The following is a 17,726-nucleotide window of genomic DNA, read 5'->3' as shown; positions in this document are numbered from 1 at the left end:
TCACCCCAACACTGACCATCTGGGCACCGGGCAGGGGACCCTGCACACGGCCCGGGTCCAGGCCCAGAAGCATAGGCCAAGCTTCCTTCACTTCTCCCCTGGCGTGCCTCTCCCTCCCCCCTCCGACCTCGTTATTCTCATGCTGGCTTTCGCTACCCGGAACTCTCCACATCCACAATTTACCTCGACTCCAGCAGTCTTTCATCTGTTCTTCACAATAAGCCCTTCTTTCGCATTCCTCAAAATTCTAATTCCTCTGAAGAATCCCAATTAGCTCTTAGGATGAAAGGATCTTAAAACGATCAATACTAAGTAGCGAATGACTCACGTCCCTCACTTGATCCCTTCTGAGGGCATAAAGCTGTTACTTCCAAACCCAAACTAGGAGGATCACAATTAATAAGAGTTTTAGATAGAGTGCCAGGTTGATGGGTGAAGCTTTAGAACAGGAACACTTCCCTGGGCTGAAAGGCCTTAAAATGTAATTCAACCATTCATTCAACCCACGTTCACGGCACGCCCGCACGCGCAGGGCGCTGCTGCAGGAGGAGGAAAGCAGCTCGAAGAAGACAAAGACCCCGTCCTCTAGAAACGTAGTGGACACAGTGGTAAGAGAAAGAGGGGAAGGGAACACAGAAGGAAGGGGTGGGGGGTGCAGGCGGCATTTTAGGTAAGGTGGTCTGGGATGACATTTGAGTTGAGACTTGGACAGAGTGCAGGAGTAACCCTGAAAAGACCTGGGGAAACACCCTTCGGGCAGCGGGAACAGCAAATGAAGATGTTCCGAAGTGGCAGAGGGCTTGGTGTGTTCAGGGAAGAGCCAGATGCCAATGCAATTAGACTGGGATGAGGGGTAAGGCAGAAGTAGGCAAGGGCTAGACCATGAGTGGCTTCTCAAGCCACGTGAGCACCATGGAAAGCTACCGGAAGATTTAAGAAAGGAAGTGACACCGTGTGATTGTATCATTGCAAGATTGCTCGGGCTGCCGTGCAGACAATGTCCTGAATGGGGGCAGGAGTGGCAGGGGACCAGGGAGGAGGCTGCTGCACTTGCCTGAGGGAGAGCTGGTGGAGACGGGGAGCTGGACCACTGGCTACGGGGCAAGCCTGGAAGCAGAGAGAGGATTTAGGAGACGGAGGACAGCCCCCAGGTGAGATAGTGAGGGGCTAGACTAGGGATGGGCGTGGAAGAAGTGCTGAGGAGAGTCTGGATTCAGAACATCTACTGAAGGCAGAGCCACCAGGACTTGATGTTATATAGAAGATGGGGTGTAAGGAAAAAAGAAGTCCTGGATACCCCATGTTTTTGGCCAGAACAATCAGGTTAAAAAGAAGTCCTGGGGCTTGCCCAGTGGCACAGCAGTTAAGGGCACACGTTCTGCTTCAGCAGCCCAGGTTCGCCGGTTCAGATCCTGGATGCGGACGTGGCACCGCTTGGCAAGCCATGTTGTGTCAGGCATCCCACGTATAAAGTAGAGGAAGATGGACACGGATGTTAGCTCAGGGCCAGTCTTCCTCAGCAAAAAGAGGAGGATTGGCAGCAGATGTTAGCGCAGGGCTAATCTTCCTCAAAAAAAAAAAAAAAAAGGAGTCCTATTTACTGACTGGAGGAAATGCAGATTAGAATGGGGCACGAAAAAGGAGTTTGGGGAATCCAGAGTTTGTTTTTGGATGGGTTAACAGGTCCAGTGCATTGCACAACTCTGGGGCAATCATTCACATTGTGGCTGGGGTCCAGGGCCTCCAATGACTGGCGCGAGGGGTGAGGCTGCATCAGACACCTAAGGGGAGATGTCAAATAGGTGACAGGATACTGAGAGTCAGGTGGGACACAAAACAGTCAAGTGGTTCTCACAATTCTTAGAAGAAAACGAAGGTCTCGTTTCAACTCATAAGGAAGAAACAGAAAACCCAAAGTCACATATCAAATCCATGAAATCAAGGACAGAATCTAAGTATTCTGATAACTAAATACGTTATCCCATAAATGATAAAGTAAAATTTCTTTGGTTCACCAGACCAATGGTTTTACAGGCAGTAGAACCACAGTGGTGACAGGCCCTTAATTAATAGAAAACCCACTATCTCATGTTCTTTCAAAACAAAGGAGACACAAATCGAAACACACCTTGAGATACATTAACCCAGGGGATCTTAGTGGGTGTTCTGTCCGTGTGACACAAGCAAAAGACCAACTAGTGAAAGATAAAAGGACTTCTTGCTTTTTGATTTACTTAAATAAATGCCATAACACCAGCAAGGAAGAACTGCCATTGAAACCCACTGCTCCTTTTTCCAGATCATGAAATCTAAAACCCGTCTTGGTTTTCTTTCTACAAGTTTTGGCTTTATAACAGTATGGTATGCATAGTTGCATCTCAGTAGGACTGAGTACATCAGAAGTAGATTTGTGATTAGCTCGATCATATATAAGCTCCCTTTAGTTTTTGCTTTGCTTCATGCTAAGTTTTATCTATCTGCTGTAATCTCTTATTAAAAAAACATGTTCCAAACATACTGGAGTCAGTCCATGCTGCAGAACTGCCTCATACGAAATTAAGCCTTTTCATAAGGTTCATAAATAGGACCCGTCCAACAGCGAACTTTAAGAAAAATGTTATAGCTTTTAGTATCAATTTTTAAACATTCCTGAAATCTCAAGAAAAAACAATTTTAAGGGTCAATTCTAATGGTGTGGGTCTTGTAAGCATTCTCTGAGGTTTATAAAAATTTCAGTGCGTCACTGAAGGTATTGTATAATTGTTTCCTCTAGAAGTCTTCAGACAACCCCTGCCAAAAAGTGATTCTGCTCCTGGCCAACCCTCTGTGATGAACCACACTTTCCACCTGCTGGGAGACGTTTACTCGGAGCTTCCAGTAAATGTTGGCCGGAACCTCCTGGTTCCTCTTCTGGAGCACAGACCTCCATAAATCCCTCATAGGCGGTTGGTGGTGATCATTGAGGATAACCTCAGACACACTCAAAGGCTGGAGCTGAATCAAACAGTCTCTCTAAAATTCTTTAAAAACTTGATTCAATGTGCAAAAATCGCTAATAAGAGTGTATTCATCATATATAGTTCTTAAGGAGGACTATATCTGAAACAATTCTGAATTACCCATGTCTCAGATAAGCCAATTCGCATCCAAGTTAGTGACCTGGGAATCTCATCTCCACTTCTGTTAGAGACCATTAATCTTATAAATAGCCAAAGCTTAATCAAGAACCATAAATCACGTACGCTTTCCTCTCATATTCTCGTTTCTGGGAATTTAGCTTGGAGAAATAATCCCCACTCTACACAGAAGGAAAATAGCTATAAAAGTGAAGAGTTCACTACAGTATTGTTTATACAACTAAATAAATAAATAATCAGAACCTGGTAATAGCCTATAGTTCAAATAATAAAGAATTAATTAAGTGAATTATAATAGTGTTAGAATAACACATAGCCACTAAAATTCTAATTATTATAATTATATGTTTTCATGTAGAAATATGGAAAATATAGATTAAATGGGGAATAAGGAAAAATATAAATTATATCTATACTAGGACTAAAACTCTTAAATATTATATATATCTCTATTTATAGAGATATATAAAGAGAGGGCTATAGATATATAGATATTTATATCAAGTGAGACAGCTCTCTCTCTATATATATCTATATATCTACAAGTGACATCCAGAAGGAAACAGAAAAATGAGGATTTTGATTTATAAAGATTGTGAGTGTCTGTTCTTTAATTCCGAGTTTTAGTAACATTCTTTAAAGAATTTGGCAACTAACACATGAGTCACGGCACCGCCTTCCCGCCCCCACAAAGGGAGAGTAAATAAAAGAAAAATAAGTTCTTTGGGTATGTGGTCAGCTTGAAGAGATGATGGATGTTGTGTTCACTGTAAATTTGCAGAAATCTAGGAAAATCAGGCAAGCATAAAATTTCCAGATTTTACTCATTAAAACTAATCATGTTGGCTTATAAAGAACTGCTGATTTCCCAGTTATTTCTCCTCATTATCAGTGAACACCAACAAATCCCAGACATTATCACAGAGTACAGGTTTATTGATGATTTACGTTTGCAAATAAAAGACTGAATACAAAGCAAAGGAACTGGCACCGTGTATGTGGATTTATATTCGCCCCAGAGACGGGTCGCTGATCCATTATCTCTAACGAGAAGGTGAGCATCTTGCCAAAAACACAGCCGCCGGAGTGGAGCCCCTTCAGGGAAGAAGTTAAGAGGCACCCCATCCGTCTTCCAGGAGCGCTCCTGTTCCTGCTGAGAACTACTGCTCAGACGGCAGGCGGGGAAGAGCCTGAACGCCTACGCTCTTGCAGAAGGCAAGTCAAGGTTCTCTTGGAAAGAATTTACTTTTAAAAAATCAAATCTTTTCATCAAAACGAGCCTACAGATTTGTGTGTCAGGACAAACACTGGTTATTCCAAATATTATGTGAGTGGGCTGCATTGCAACATGAGAATATAGTATCTGTAGAAACTGCTGCATAAAAAATCATCTTCTCTCCTAAAAATGCGAACAGCAAGCACTAGCCTGTTTTCCAATCGGAGGTTTTAAGACTTGAAGATCGAACAGCTTGTTCATTGCGGCGTGGCCCCAAAGGCAAGGAGAATGTCTGCCTTTCCCACGACCTTACTTTCTTCTACTTCCTTTCAATTTAATACAAAAAGGGAAGGAAATCTCATCTTTTGCATAGTGAGCTATTTTTCACCATGCACACTCTTGTTAGAGATTCATCTATTCAAACACAGCAAAACCTAGAGGAAAAATAACTTTCCATTAGTATTCTGAACTCAACTTGGAAATACTCTACATGCAGTAACAGCTTCAGCAGTAATCCTGTAAATTCTAAATCGTCCTTTTGGGCAGACAGGATTCCACCACTGTATCAAATGGCCCAAAAGGTATTATACTGATGTTAATAAAGCAAGACATTATTTCCAGGCAGCCATGAGAAATAGCAGCTGGACCTAAACTTCTTAAAGCAGCTTGTTTTCAATGCCATCCACCAATTCGACACGTTTAGAAAGGTCATTTTAAATGCACTGGACCATTACGGTCAGGATAGACGGTCACAAGGAAGACCGTATATGCTACTGTTTTCTGTAATAAACCCTGATCAAAAAGCTCTGGGGTAGAAGAGAGATCTCGTACTGAGAAACAGGATGCCCATGACAAGACGTACTGGGCGCGCAGTGCCTAGATTTCCATATCCTCGAGCGGTGATAGGTGGTTTGCGCTTGTCTTCTCCCAATCCTCCCTCCAGCTCTGTAGGGTGGTTGCGATCAGTTACAGACTCAGAACTGGGAGCTCAGAGAGTTTTCATGACCTGCCTAAGGTTTCACAGCTGGTGGGCTGCCAGAATCCTCAGCCCACCTGTTGAACGGAAGGCCCGTGTCCTTTCCTCTCCTCGCCCAACAGCCTTGTATGGAGCTGCAGGTCTGTGGACACACCACTGGTTTTGGCTCTCCCCTCTTCTAAGGAAGATCTAAGCACACTGTCAGCCCCTCATGGCAGCGCAGCAAAGAGGCAACTGGATTTGACGTCAGAAGACCCGGATTTGAGTTCTAGCTTTGTTGGGCCACTTCTGCCAATAATTAATGTCACCAGAAAGTGGAAGCGATCACATTCTATTGTGGTTTTCAGAGTCATCCTTAGGAAAATTAGATCATTTACTAAGAAAAGTCAGGGTAGCCAAAAGTGAAAGCTCTAAAGGAGAAGTATTGGTTAGTCTGAGCCGGTCTCGGGACCCCTGTTCTAAGGCTGACTGCGGGCGAAGGTGTTCCCCTATTCAATCTGGCGTGCTCCGATGTGAGTTAAAGAGAGCAACTCAGTGGAAACAAAAACATGCGTGCGAACACGTGCTGCCCGGCGAGACAGGCTGTCCGGGTATGAAACCCAGCTCCACCACGTTCGTGACAGCCCTGACTCTCCCCGCTTGCTGCCTCCAGGCTCCTCGACTTGAGTGAAATGTGTAAGATCCTGGTCCCTCCTCCCCAAGGGACACTGTGAGGACTAAATGTAAAGTGCAATGGATGTCAGTTACCATCATCTGAAGAATGAACACTGAGGCCAAACAATTAAATATCCAATAGTATCAGAATAATTTAAAAAATTACAGTGTATCAACACGCAACGTCACGCTACATTATGCAGTCATTCAAAACAATGGTAACTATTAGGCAGAAGAAAGTAAAAATGTTCACGATACATTATATCAAAACACCACAAATTTGCTTACTGATATTCTTTCTAGAATTTTAAGAGGTTTCACAGTTTCCTAAAATTTCATTTTAATATACAGTCATGCGCCGCATAGCGACATTTAGGTCAACGATGGGCCGCATAGATGACAGTGGTCCCATAAGATTAGTCCCACATAGCCTAGGTGTGTAGTGGTCTCTACCACCTAGGTTTGTGGACGTGCACTCTATGATGTTTGCACAATGAGGAAATCACATAACGACACATTTCTCAGAGCAGATCCCCGTCGTTACGTGAGGACCCATGACTGTAATCACAAAATGACTCAAGAAAGCCCAGTGTTTGCAGCTCTTCCTAAAAGAACCTCTGAGTCAGAGATGTACACCTGTAATTCTCCTTAAAATAAAAGGAACACTGTATATTGCAAGACATTATTTAATGCATATCTCTACTACCTATAATTTACTCTATAAATGACTATAATTTCTGATAAAAAAGGAACAGAACTCAAAATACAGATAGGACGGACTGTAAAAAGGACATATGATTAACAGTGAGTAAGCAAAACAAAAGAACTCAATCATAACACGGCAAAGAAATACAAGGATGCTCCGCCAGTGAACAACGTCTAGCTGAGAACTAAGCTGTGTCGAAGGCTGCTGCTTCTACTTCCCCACTCTCTCTTTCACTCCAGGAGTGTTTATCGAGAGCCTGCTCTGAGCCACACTGGGCACTGTTCCAGGTGCTCAGGAAACAACAGTGGACAAGAGAATTCCTGCCCTTGTGGGGCTTACATTCTAGTGTGGGGTGAAGGGAAAAGAAACAAGTAAATCTGTAAAATGTTAGATGCTGGTGAGTATTGATGAAAAAAAGTAAAGCAGAGGAAGGTGGTGAAGATGGGGAGAGGAACGAAGTGGGGGGAAAGGTGGGAGGGACTCTGTAATTTTAAACAAGGTGGACAAGATAGATCTCAATGAGAAGGCGATTCCTGAGAAAGAAGTCAGCAAGTGAGCTCTGCAGATGGCTTGGGGAAAAGCTATCCAAGGAGAGAATAGCCCGTGCAAAGGCCCTGAGGCAGGATCACATGGGGCATGGATGAGGAGGCCATGTGGTTGGAGAAGAGGAATTCAAAGAAATAACAGGAGGCCACGTTATATGAGCTTCACATCCCACGATTCACTCCAGAAGTAGAATTTACATTCCAGAATAAGGTAAATGCACTGAGTTTTTGTTTAGAGTGTTGCTAAAATGCTACACTATATGGGTGGAGGGAGGTCAGTCAAGAAACAGAGCACTGGACCAGAGTAACAAACAGGAAGAAAGTATAAACTCTGCAAGGTCGAGGGAAGTTCAAGAACCGGGGAAGCAGTCCAGCATCGTGTTCAGATTTATTGTATTTACTTTATGATGATATTAGGTATTTGTGCTTCATCCTGAACCTTAGTGTTCTGCTTCCTTTCCATTGTATAAAAGAAAAGATCTTCTGTAATGGATGGTCTAATGGAAACTGTCGTCTAATTTGGGGCTCTAGTGCAAAGTTTCTCAACCCCAGCACCACGGACATTAGGGACCAGGTAATTCTTTGTTGGGGAGGCTGTTCTGTGCGTTGTAGCATGTTTGCCAGCATCCCGGGGTTCTGCCCACCGGAGGCCAGTAGCAATCCTCCAGCGACAATCTCCCTGACAACCAAATGTATCTCCAGACATTGACAAATGGTGCTGGGGTGGGGAGCAAAATTGTGTCCAGTTGTGAATGGATAAAAACTTCATCTCAGTTTATCGACATTTTTTAAAAAAACCAATGGGCTGATCTTAAGGCATGTATCTCTTCCTAACTTCTAAATATACCCAAAGCCACGTGTGCACATATAGGCTAGAAAGAACGAAACTCAGATGTTCCAAACACCTTCCTGCGTCTTGAATGCTTGTCCCAGGCAACTGCTACTCAGCCCTCAGGTCTGGTTTAGCCTTAACTGGTGAGGCCCCCGGGAGGCTCCTCCCTGACCCGGAGCATGAACATGTGAGCATCCCTGTTAAATGCTCTCGCAGCAGCTGTACTCATACTCTGTAGCAACTATCATCACTTCCATTAAATCATTATTTTGGTCATTATTATTTAATGTCTCCTCCATTTCAGCAGGAACCCTCTCTATCTTGTTGGCTCGTGGATCTCCAGAGCACTAAAAGAATTATTATGGACTCAAATTTATATAAAAAAGTGTATCCCCGGCCAACTTTGGTACTTTATGACTAAGAAGTTCTTATGGTGCCACCTCACAAGCGATGGAAACACAAGGACCACGGCTTAAAGATAAATCTCTTTGGGCAAAATCTTGACTATGAATAGACTTTACTGGAGTGTACATTTTTCTCCTTTGTTAACAATAAAGCTATGAAAAGACTGTAATGGCGTCAAGAGGAACAAAAGGGTCTTCTTCATTAGACGGCACTGAATGAGCCAAAGAGCGGGGTGGATGGAACTGAGGCCATCTTTCTGGTTTTTCTGAACTTCTTATATGCATTTATTTTAACACTATTTATTCCACAGAGCATATTATATTGCTTACTCTTTTCATCTCTGATATCCTCAAATATATTTAAATTCCTCAAAAGATTAGTATTCTGGGGTCCACAGACGAGTTTGAGTGTCTGAGGGACTCCTGAAATTGTGTGTGAAGACCTAGAAACACTTTCTAGGAACAGGCTCCATAACTTTCGTACGAGACTCAAAGGTGTCAGTTTACAATCCAGCATCTTACAGGATTCCATTTAACTTGAAAGCTTCTAGAGATACTCGCATTATCTTTGGTCCGTCTCTTAGGAAGGAAGAACAAATTTCTGTTACCGATTTTCGCTCCTGCTTCAGGTCCTGGACGTAGCGTGTTAACTCCACGGTAATCTGGGAGGTCATGTTCTCCGAGATGACTTCATGCTGCCCGGCGTAATCGTTCATTTCGTTCAAGGTGGAAAGGAAGGCTTTACACGCCGTGTACCTACGAACAGAAAACGCGACTCCTTTGCAAACAAGGCCACATCCATCCTAACACCGCTTCACACTGGCGGAATATTAATTAAGATCAGGTTAATTTGCATCCACCTCCCATGAGATCCTGACAATTCATTACACATGAGAGTGTTCTTGTCAAAATGGCTCCGAATTAATTACAATGGGAACCCTTTTCATTTTGCGAAACCAAATTTCTCTATGGAAGGCAATATTTGGCTTTGTTAATACTCAGTCCAAATATAACCCAAAATACATACACACGCTGTAGGTACTGATGTAGTGGGCGTTTTAGATCTAAATTAGAGACAATACTTTTGGGCTGTCCACGTTAAGATGCCTTAATTGCTGGGGCCGGCCCTGTGGTGCAGTGGCTAAGTGCGCACGTTCCGCTTCGGTGGCCCGGGGTTCACCAGTTCGGATCCCAGGTGTGGACAAGCCATGCTGTGGTGGGCATCCCACGTATAAAGTAGAGGAAGATGGGCACGGATGTTAGCTGAGGGCCAGTCTTCCTCAGCAAAAAGAGGAGGACTGGCAGCAAATGTTAGCTCAGGGCTAATCTTCCTCAAAAATAAATAAATAAATAAATAAATAAGATGCCTTAATTGCTGACTGAAACGGACATATTTCTCGGATGAAAGAGTGGTACGATAGAGACTCCTGATGGTACGAAACCAAATCAAGGGGCCGGCCCCGTGGCTGAGTCGTTAAATTCGTGCTTGTACTGTGCTCCGGTGGCCCAGAGTTTGGCTGGTTTGGAACCTGGGAGCGGACCTAGCACCGCTCATCAGGCCACGCTGAGGTAACAACCCTCATAGCACAACTAGGAGGACCCACAACTAAAAATATACAACTATGTACCGGGGGGCTTTGGGGAGAAAAAGAAGAAAAAAAAAGGAGGTTGGCAACAGATGTTAGCTCAGGTGCCAATCATTAAAAAAATAAAAAGCATTTAAAAAAACCCAAAACAACAACAACTGGAAGGACCCGCAACTAAAATATACTACTGTGTACTGGGGGGATTTGGGGAGAAAAAGCAGAAAGAAAAAAAAAACCCAACAAATCAAGCCTGTAGAACACATAATCCACACTTCCTGTATTGGCTTCGATCATACTCCAAGCTTTTCCTGATTACTTTAATTGAAACAATCTGGAATAGGTTTAGTGATTCAGTATAAGAAAAGGTAATTGAGTACGTTTTTATTGCAGCTTCTCCCCAGTTTAAAAACTGACATAAATATGAAGGGGGAATGCAACCTGTTGTAGATATGTATTTCTCCTTTCCTCCATAATCATCCCCAATGGCACAGAGATGCTGCCACATAATTATCAACGATAGACACACCTGTATTCTTCCTCCTCCTTTGAGTTCTTTTTAGGTTGGTATTTCTTCGAAAGGTTCCTAAAAGAAAAATGCAGACATGTCACCTTATAGAGAAAGATAATTGAGAAATCAGGAATGAAAGATGAAGTTAGTGCTTTTGTTTACAAGTTAAAAAAAAAAAAAATCATAAAATGTCCACAGGTGAAATCCATTTCTTTCTTTGCGTCTTTCAACCCGGATCGTGAAGCTCCTGTTAGGAAGGGTTTGCAAACTTTGAATCTTTCACCTCGAAGGGAGAGCAAAGAAGAACAGAAATGGTCACTAGCTGGTCCCTTACGTGGATGTTAAGACCTGCCTTTATTCACCCGGAGAGTACAGACCACGTGGACAGACGCAGCGGCTTCCGTTTGGGGCACTGAGCTGACGGCGGTTTTTCTCACCAGGCCACCATGCCCTCGTCATCATCTCCAGTTGAGCAGTATTACTGTAAACCCAAGGAAGGTATATGAACTGTGTCCAAAGGTTTAAATGAAAAATCAAAGTGCCAAGGGCCTGTTGTCAAGGTTGGGTGGCTCCTCCCACACAGAGCTAACGAAAACCGCCTGTGAGTAAGTCTCCTCGAAGGAAGTAGAGACAATACTTTGGGGATGTTCACGCTAAGACATTTAACTAGGAGAACTTTTAACCTGCCCAGCAGGTTTGCTCTGAACACACTCAGATTACCCAAAATCATCCCAATCTCTCTTCTAATCCCATCTCCAGGTCAAGGATCCAAATTCTCTCCTCTACATTCAAAGCACTTAAATTTACTCCAAGACCAAGAGGTCAACATGAAAGAGCAAGCTCACTAACAGCCGGGTCTGCACTCTCACTTCTCGTGGGTCCCGACTTTGGCCACTGTGGGTAACGAAACAGCCACAGGATGCTGACTAATGGTCCACAGGGGAACTCTTCATTTGACAGCATCTCGGTGCTCACTTCCCTGTGGATTTCATGTTGCTATTCCTCTTTTATAACAGCTACTTTCATTATTTCACGTTGCGTTTCTTCCATTTCCTCTGAATCTACAGATTTGCCTAGAAAAATGGGTGATCATAAATTTACATTTTGGATCAGGGTACATTTCACATACAGAGTGAAATGTGACCTCATTCTAACAGGTGCTGCTAGATGACGTGAGAGGCAGTAGCCTTCAGCAAAAAGGACATCACTCTGGGGATCCAGAGGCCGTGTGCTGGGAGGCATGACCTCTGACAAGTCACGCTTTGAAAGCAAGTCTGTGCTTTCAGTTCCTCATCTGTCAGTCCAAAGGGGCAGGATGGAATGTCGCCTCTCATCCCTCCAAGTCTGGAAATTCTGAGGGAGTATATAAGACCCACTAGAATATCGATTGTTGCAGTTATTTAAAAATGAAGACACGCGTATAGAACAATTTAAAAATTATAATTAGACAAACGGATGAAAGAAGAACGCACTTACTTGAAGGTTGCCCTCATGTAAGTTCCACTTAAATAAATAACCCACGTCATTTTTTCTCTACTGATACTCTGGATATGTCACAATTTACCTAATAAACCTACATCCAAGAGAATGTGAAAACGCAATATTTCCTTAGAGAGTGTGCCTTAGAGAAAAAATAATGCAAAAGAGGGAAATCTCGTATGTTGAAAGCACCATTTGGTTCTTTGAGTTGGTTTATCACAATCATTCCTTAAGAAGATTAGTAAAAACACTATCTCCCACCTACAAGGACCAGGAATGAAAGGGAGCACATGGAGAGCAGACACTATATAATCAATAGATTCTTTCCCAAATGAATTTAGAGGAGCATGGATGGGAGACCCGATATTGAAAAAGCCTAGTGGCCGCATGTGAGATATTTTTAGTGCACAGTTTTAAATATTAACTATTTCTTCTGTTAACTATAAATGACAAATTAAAAAAATGTCACTTCTAAATTCACCTCTTCAATAAAAAATTATTTCAAAACTATTATTTTAAAGGTTTATTTAAATCCACATTTTCCTTTTAGCTTCCAGTCCTTAGCAGCCATAAAAATCATTTAGGTTTTATATCTAGTTGAAGGAAATGGCTTGAATAGATCCAGGTAAAACCATCATTCTTTATGGCTCCCTTTTACCAGTCAAATCCTAAATGGGATTAAAGACCTGTTGTGGGCGATATCCTGTAAGATCATCGAGTTCTGACGAAGGAGCACCACTTAGACAATGTTAGCACACACAGCATTCAAAATGCTTCTTAAAAGCACCAATGAATAATTCACTCTACAAATGCGAGCAGAAACTAAAAGCTTCAGAGGTCTAGAAGGGAATTTCAGGCCTAGGAATTTCTCTCCCTAGGCCTAGGGATATTTCTCTCAGGGACCACTACAAAAAACGATCAACTTTCATTTCCATTCTCTGGAGACAGGCTTTCTTGCCCTGTTTGTATGAGAGTATTTCAGAAACAAGCAAGCAAATAAACCACAAAGAGCATCTTTAAATTTATTGGGTCTTTCTGAGAAATTCTCAGTGTTTTAAATACTAAACTTGTTCTTCAGATAGGCTAATTAAAAGGTAAGAGACAAACATACATCCTTTAATAAGGATCCCGGATCTAAACTTGGTCGATCCTAAGAACCACAGGGATGCTTTTAAAAAGGAGATACTTGGGCCCCATTCCAGACCCTCTGAAATGGAAGGTCCAGGGTTGGGCCCAGGAATGTCCAGGACTTTTTTTCTATCTTTCTTTTATTTATCTAAAAGCTCCTCACGAGATTTCCAGATAAAGATGGCAGAATAAAATTCAATCAGAGAATTGTGCTTTGCCAACAAGAAGAGGTGAAAAGCAGCCAGGAGAATTTTCAAGAGCAGAAAATAAGCCAATGAAGAAAGGAGCAGGACCTCATCTACACACTTTGAAACGCGATGACCAGGGTGAGAGACAGAAGATTTGGGGACAGCTGAGAATGGAGGCTGACCTCACCCTGCCTGTTGCACCAACAGAAGTCCGCAAAACCCTGACAATGGATTCAGAAGTAAACCAAGCGGGGAGTAAGCACTTGGGGACTGAGACAGAAGAGCTCTGTGAGGAAGGCCACCAGACCCCAGGACGTGGGCAGGGGCAGGGCTGGCCACCTGGATCCCCACTGTCTGGCTGGCTGTCTGGGGGGTGCCCCCCAAACCTAGGGGTTCCAAAGAATAAGACACGCCTTTGACGTAATGGAGTGAAGTCCAAAACGGAACCTCTAACAACGTTTCTGAAGGGACAACAACTCAGAGTCTCAAAGACGAGATGTCAAACTAGGCGCTTTCCCCGACCCTGAGCCCCTGATGGAGCATAGAGGGAACGGCCAGTGGTGCTGGGGGCCCGGTGAGAACACTCCCCTGCACTCCACTGGATCAAGCAGGAGCCCAGGGGTTGCTTACATTAACAACAACAACAAAAACAGTAATAATAATGTTGCTGAGCATCAGCCTAGTAAGACCTTTCCACGCTGTTTCTCACTAAGTCCCCTCCACAGCCTTATAAAGTGGGAATTTATTATTATTATTCACATTTTAAAGATGAAGCACAGAGAGTAATTTGCCCCAAATCGTATTACTGTTAAGCGGAGGAACCAAGATTACATCCCAGACACTGAGACTCTCGAGTCTGTACTCTTAACCGCTTCACTGAACCACCCACATTAAACATAAGTGAGGTGAAAAGATATGATATGTAATACAGAAGAAAAGAAAGAAAGGAAGGAGGGAGGGACATGACAGAGAAAGACCCAATCGGGAAGGAAACAAACAAGGAAAAGAAGCAGGATGAAACTCCTCCAGGACATTTTGCATTCTAGACAAACAATAAAAACACAGCAATAAAGCAAGAGTCTCCAGACCACCAGATAAAAGAGAACGGATGGAAAGGGAGACTGCGAAGCTCAGGAAGGAACTGACAACTGAAACGCACCACTGCACAGCTAACACATAAACGAGACTGGCTGTCCAAGTGAACAGAGCAGAGTCCGAGATGACCATCAGGTGGAAAGCAACGGACACAATCAGAAGAAAACATGATCCAAAGAACACGATGATGTAACGTAAGGAAAACGCGTATCTCTGAAGTATATAACCCACTAAGTGGAACAGAAAAAATATTCAGATGTGATTGAAGAAAGTTCCCTGAAATAAATGAAGAAGCGAAGCTGCCTGGGAAAGGTCTCTAAGGAAAACTGATAAAGAATGATCAAGAACAAGGCATAGGATGGCAAAGTTATCAAACGGCTAAGTGGAACAAAAAAATTCTTCACATATATGGTCAAAAAAGCAAGTCATCTGCAGAGAAAAAAATCTGGCCGGCTCCAGAGTTTTCCACCAAAGACAAGGCAGTAAGAAAGTCTGGAGAGAGAGAAAATATGGCCAGAGAACGACCAAGTCAAACTGTCGTCAAGCACAGTGGCGTTCTCAGACAAGAAAGAGCTCCAGGATTAGGCTGCAAGCTCTTATTAGGGGGAAAATAGCCCTATTTTCCTTGATGCCAAGAAGCAAAGTGGAGAGGCTGTGGTAGAAGGAATGGTGGTGACCATAAATCTATATTTAAATGTAGAATTAAGACAAATTAACTGTGGGGCTCATGTTACAGACCACATTGTCTAACTCAATTAGAAGAGGAAGCAAAACACATAAATACTACTTTCTTTATCTTTCCTAGCAGTGAGGCAATTCAGCCTGTTTAAAATTACAACATGGAGTTAAAACAAAAAACAAAACCCAGTAATGACACCCTACAAGTTTTTCAGATTCTTTTTGCTAAATCTTATGAATTTGTTTAATATTTAAAGTTCAGCAAATCTTCCAGTTTCACTTTAATGTCTTTTTTATGGTTAAATTTAAATTTAATGCTTTGTATACACAATATGCAAAATATTTTCTAAAATGACTTGTACGCGGTCATCCTTTCTTTACAATGAGCTCCTGTAACAAAAACTGAGCAGACTGAATGGTTCATCCAGAAAAAAGCACAAATGTCTCCAATGTATAAAAACATGCTCAACCTCATTCATACTAAGAGAAACAGAAACTAACACTCAGACTTAGCAATTTTTACTTGTCAAATTGGCAACGATAAAAAAAGATTGGTAACAAGAGGCACTGAGGGTCAAGGTAGGGAGCATTGCCACACCCTCTGTATGAGCGCTGAGGGTCACCGGCTCCCAGGAGGGCATCTTGGCAAACTCTGTCACATCCAGAGCGCTACTTTTAGGAATTTATCCTCCCGATGTGCTCGCCCAAGTGTGTTATTCAAGGTTACGCATTGCAACTTTGTTCAGAGTTGCAGACAAGTGGCAGCAATCAACACATCCACCAAGCCCATGCAATATGGTAAAGCTGTAAAAAATCGAAACGAACACTTGGAAAAATCTCCAGGATGCAGAAAGCCAAGAGCACACTGAACTGCTGGGGAAGCGAGGAAGAAAACACACACTTATTTGCCCGTGTGTGTGTAAGATCTCTCTGGAAGGACACAGAAGAAACTGATAATATTTATTGTCCTTGGAGACAGGCTGGTAAGAGAAGGGACACTTCACTGTTCACTATTCTGTCCCTCTAGAATTTTTAATCATATGAATTCATTATCTGGCCATAACAAATAATTTAGTTTTTTTTTTAAAGAAACAGTTGCTAAGGGAAACCAATAATTGGTTCTCTTATACAGGTCATATAAGACGTTTTAAAATTATATTAGGAATTTGACCCTACACTGCCTTGAATAAACAGTAACTATAGCAGGGATCAGCAAAGTTTGTCTGTAAAGGGCCAGACAGTAAATATTTTAGACTTGCAAGTAGGTCCCGGTCACGTGGTTGCAACTATTCCACTGTCACTGTTCAGCAAAAGCAGCCACAGACAACACATAAATGAATGGATGTGGCTGCATTCCAATAAAACTTTATTTACAAAACCAGGCAGTGGATGGATTTGGCCATAGGCTTTAGTTTGCCAACCACGGATGTCCAGAAACCAAAGCCCTAATCATCATCTTCTACGTCTAAAATAAGTTAGCATTTTTTCCTCTAATGCAGAGAAAAATAAAAATTATTTAATGATAGACGTCTCCCCAGAAAAATCATGTTGATTTTTCAACATCATATGGGTATTTCAGGCAAGGATTTGTTGACTATGCTGCAGTCACATTGGCCGTTCCATTCCTTGAACATGTTCCTACCTCAGGACCTTTGCACATACTGATTCCTCAGCCTGGACGAGCTACCCCCAGACCTCTCCACACCTGCCTTCTCCTTGTCCTTCAGCTCTCAAGCAATGACTTTCCCCTGGCCAGTCTAGCTAGGCAAGCCTGGCTCCCCATCGTGCTCTACTGTATCCCTGGCTTTACTTATTTGGGGTGATAAATGCTATCTTTAAATGATTGACCTCTTTGTTTTCCATAGTGAGAAGGAGAGCTCCTTAGAGTCCCCCTGGAACTCTGCCGACACATTGTTAGTTGTTCTGTTTGTTGTCAAGCCCTCATCAGCTCTCACAGGCCTGTGCAAACACACAATGCTCCTTGAAGCAACACCGACCAAACATCTTTGCTCTTTCTTCAACTGTTTACTAAGCACCTAGTATGTACCAGGCACCGTTCCCTACTATCGGGATGCGTTGTGAACACAACTCAAAGGGCCCTGCGCTGAGGGGCTGACATTCTAGCAAGGACGGAGTGGGAGACAGTGAACAACAAATACAAGATGAGGAAATTATACAGAATGGTAGCAAGTTATCAGCACTGAGGCAAACAGGAAAGTCCAGTAGAGGGAGGGGGTGGCCTCACCAAGCAGGTGACATTTGAGCAAAGACTTGAGGGAGGTGAGGGAGTAAGTCACGGGGATCCTGGGGGATGAGCACCTAGGTGACACCATGTGGAAAGGCCAGTGCAACAGCCCTGGGGTGGAGCATGCCTGGGACATGCAAGAAACAGCAAGGAGGCCGATAGGGTTAGAGCAGAGAGGAGGAGGGAGAGAGGGAGACGATGTCAGAGAGGAAAGCAGATCTGATCGCGAAGGGCTCTGCAGGACACCCACTGTGAGGATTTGGGGTTGACTGTGAGTGAAATGGGGAGATGCTGGTGTTTTGAACTGAGGAATACAGTGATCTGGCTGCTTTGTGGAAAACAGACAGAT

At 43.0% G+C, this 17,726-nt stretch overlaps 1 protein-coding gene across 24 annotated transcripts in view; it reads right to left on the bottom strand.

The window, feature by feature from the left end:
- FNBP1 (formin binding protein 1) overlaps window positions 1–17,726 on the bottom strand; it is a 122,056-nt gene that overhangs the window by 58,148 nt on the left and 46,182 nt on the right. For all 24 annotated transcript variants that reach the window (XM_070518536.1, XM_070518537.1, XM_070518544.1 and 21 more), the window contains exons 3-4: window positions 10,583–10,639; window positions 9,079–9,226 (exon numbers count right to left, since the gene is read on the bottom strand). In XM_070518536.1, coding sequence (XP_070374637.1) covers window positions 9,079–9,226; window positions 10,583–10,639 — 205 coding nt within the window. The remainder of the gene's footprint in view (window positions 1–9,078; window positions 9,227–10,582; window positions 10,640–17,726) is intronic.

The sequence above is a fragment of the Equus asinus genome, chromosome 10, assembly GCF_041296235.1.
Source record: "Equus asinus isolate D_3611 breed Donkey chromosome 10, EquAss-T2T_v2, whole genome shotgun sequence".
Taxonomy (NCBI): Eukaryota; Metazoa; Chordata; class Mammalia; order Perissodactyla; family Equidae; genus Equus; species Equus asinus.
Note: the sequence above shows the minus strand (reverse complement) of the source record. Positions and strands in the feature narration are given on the sequence as shown.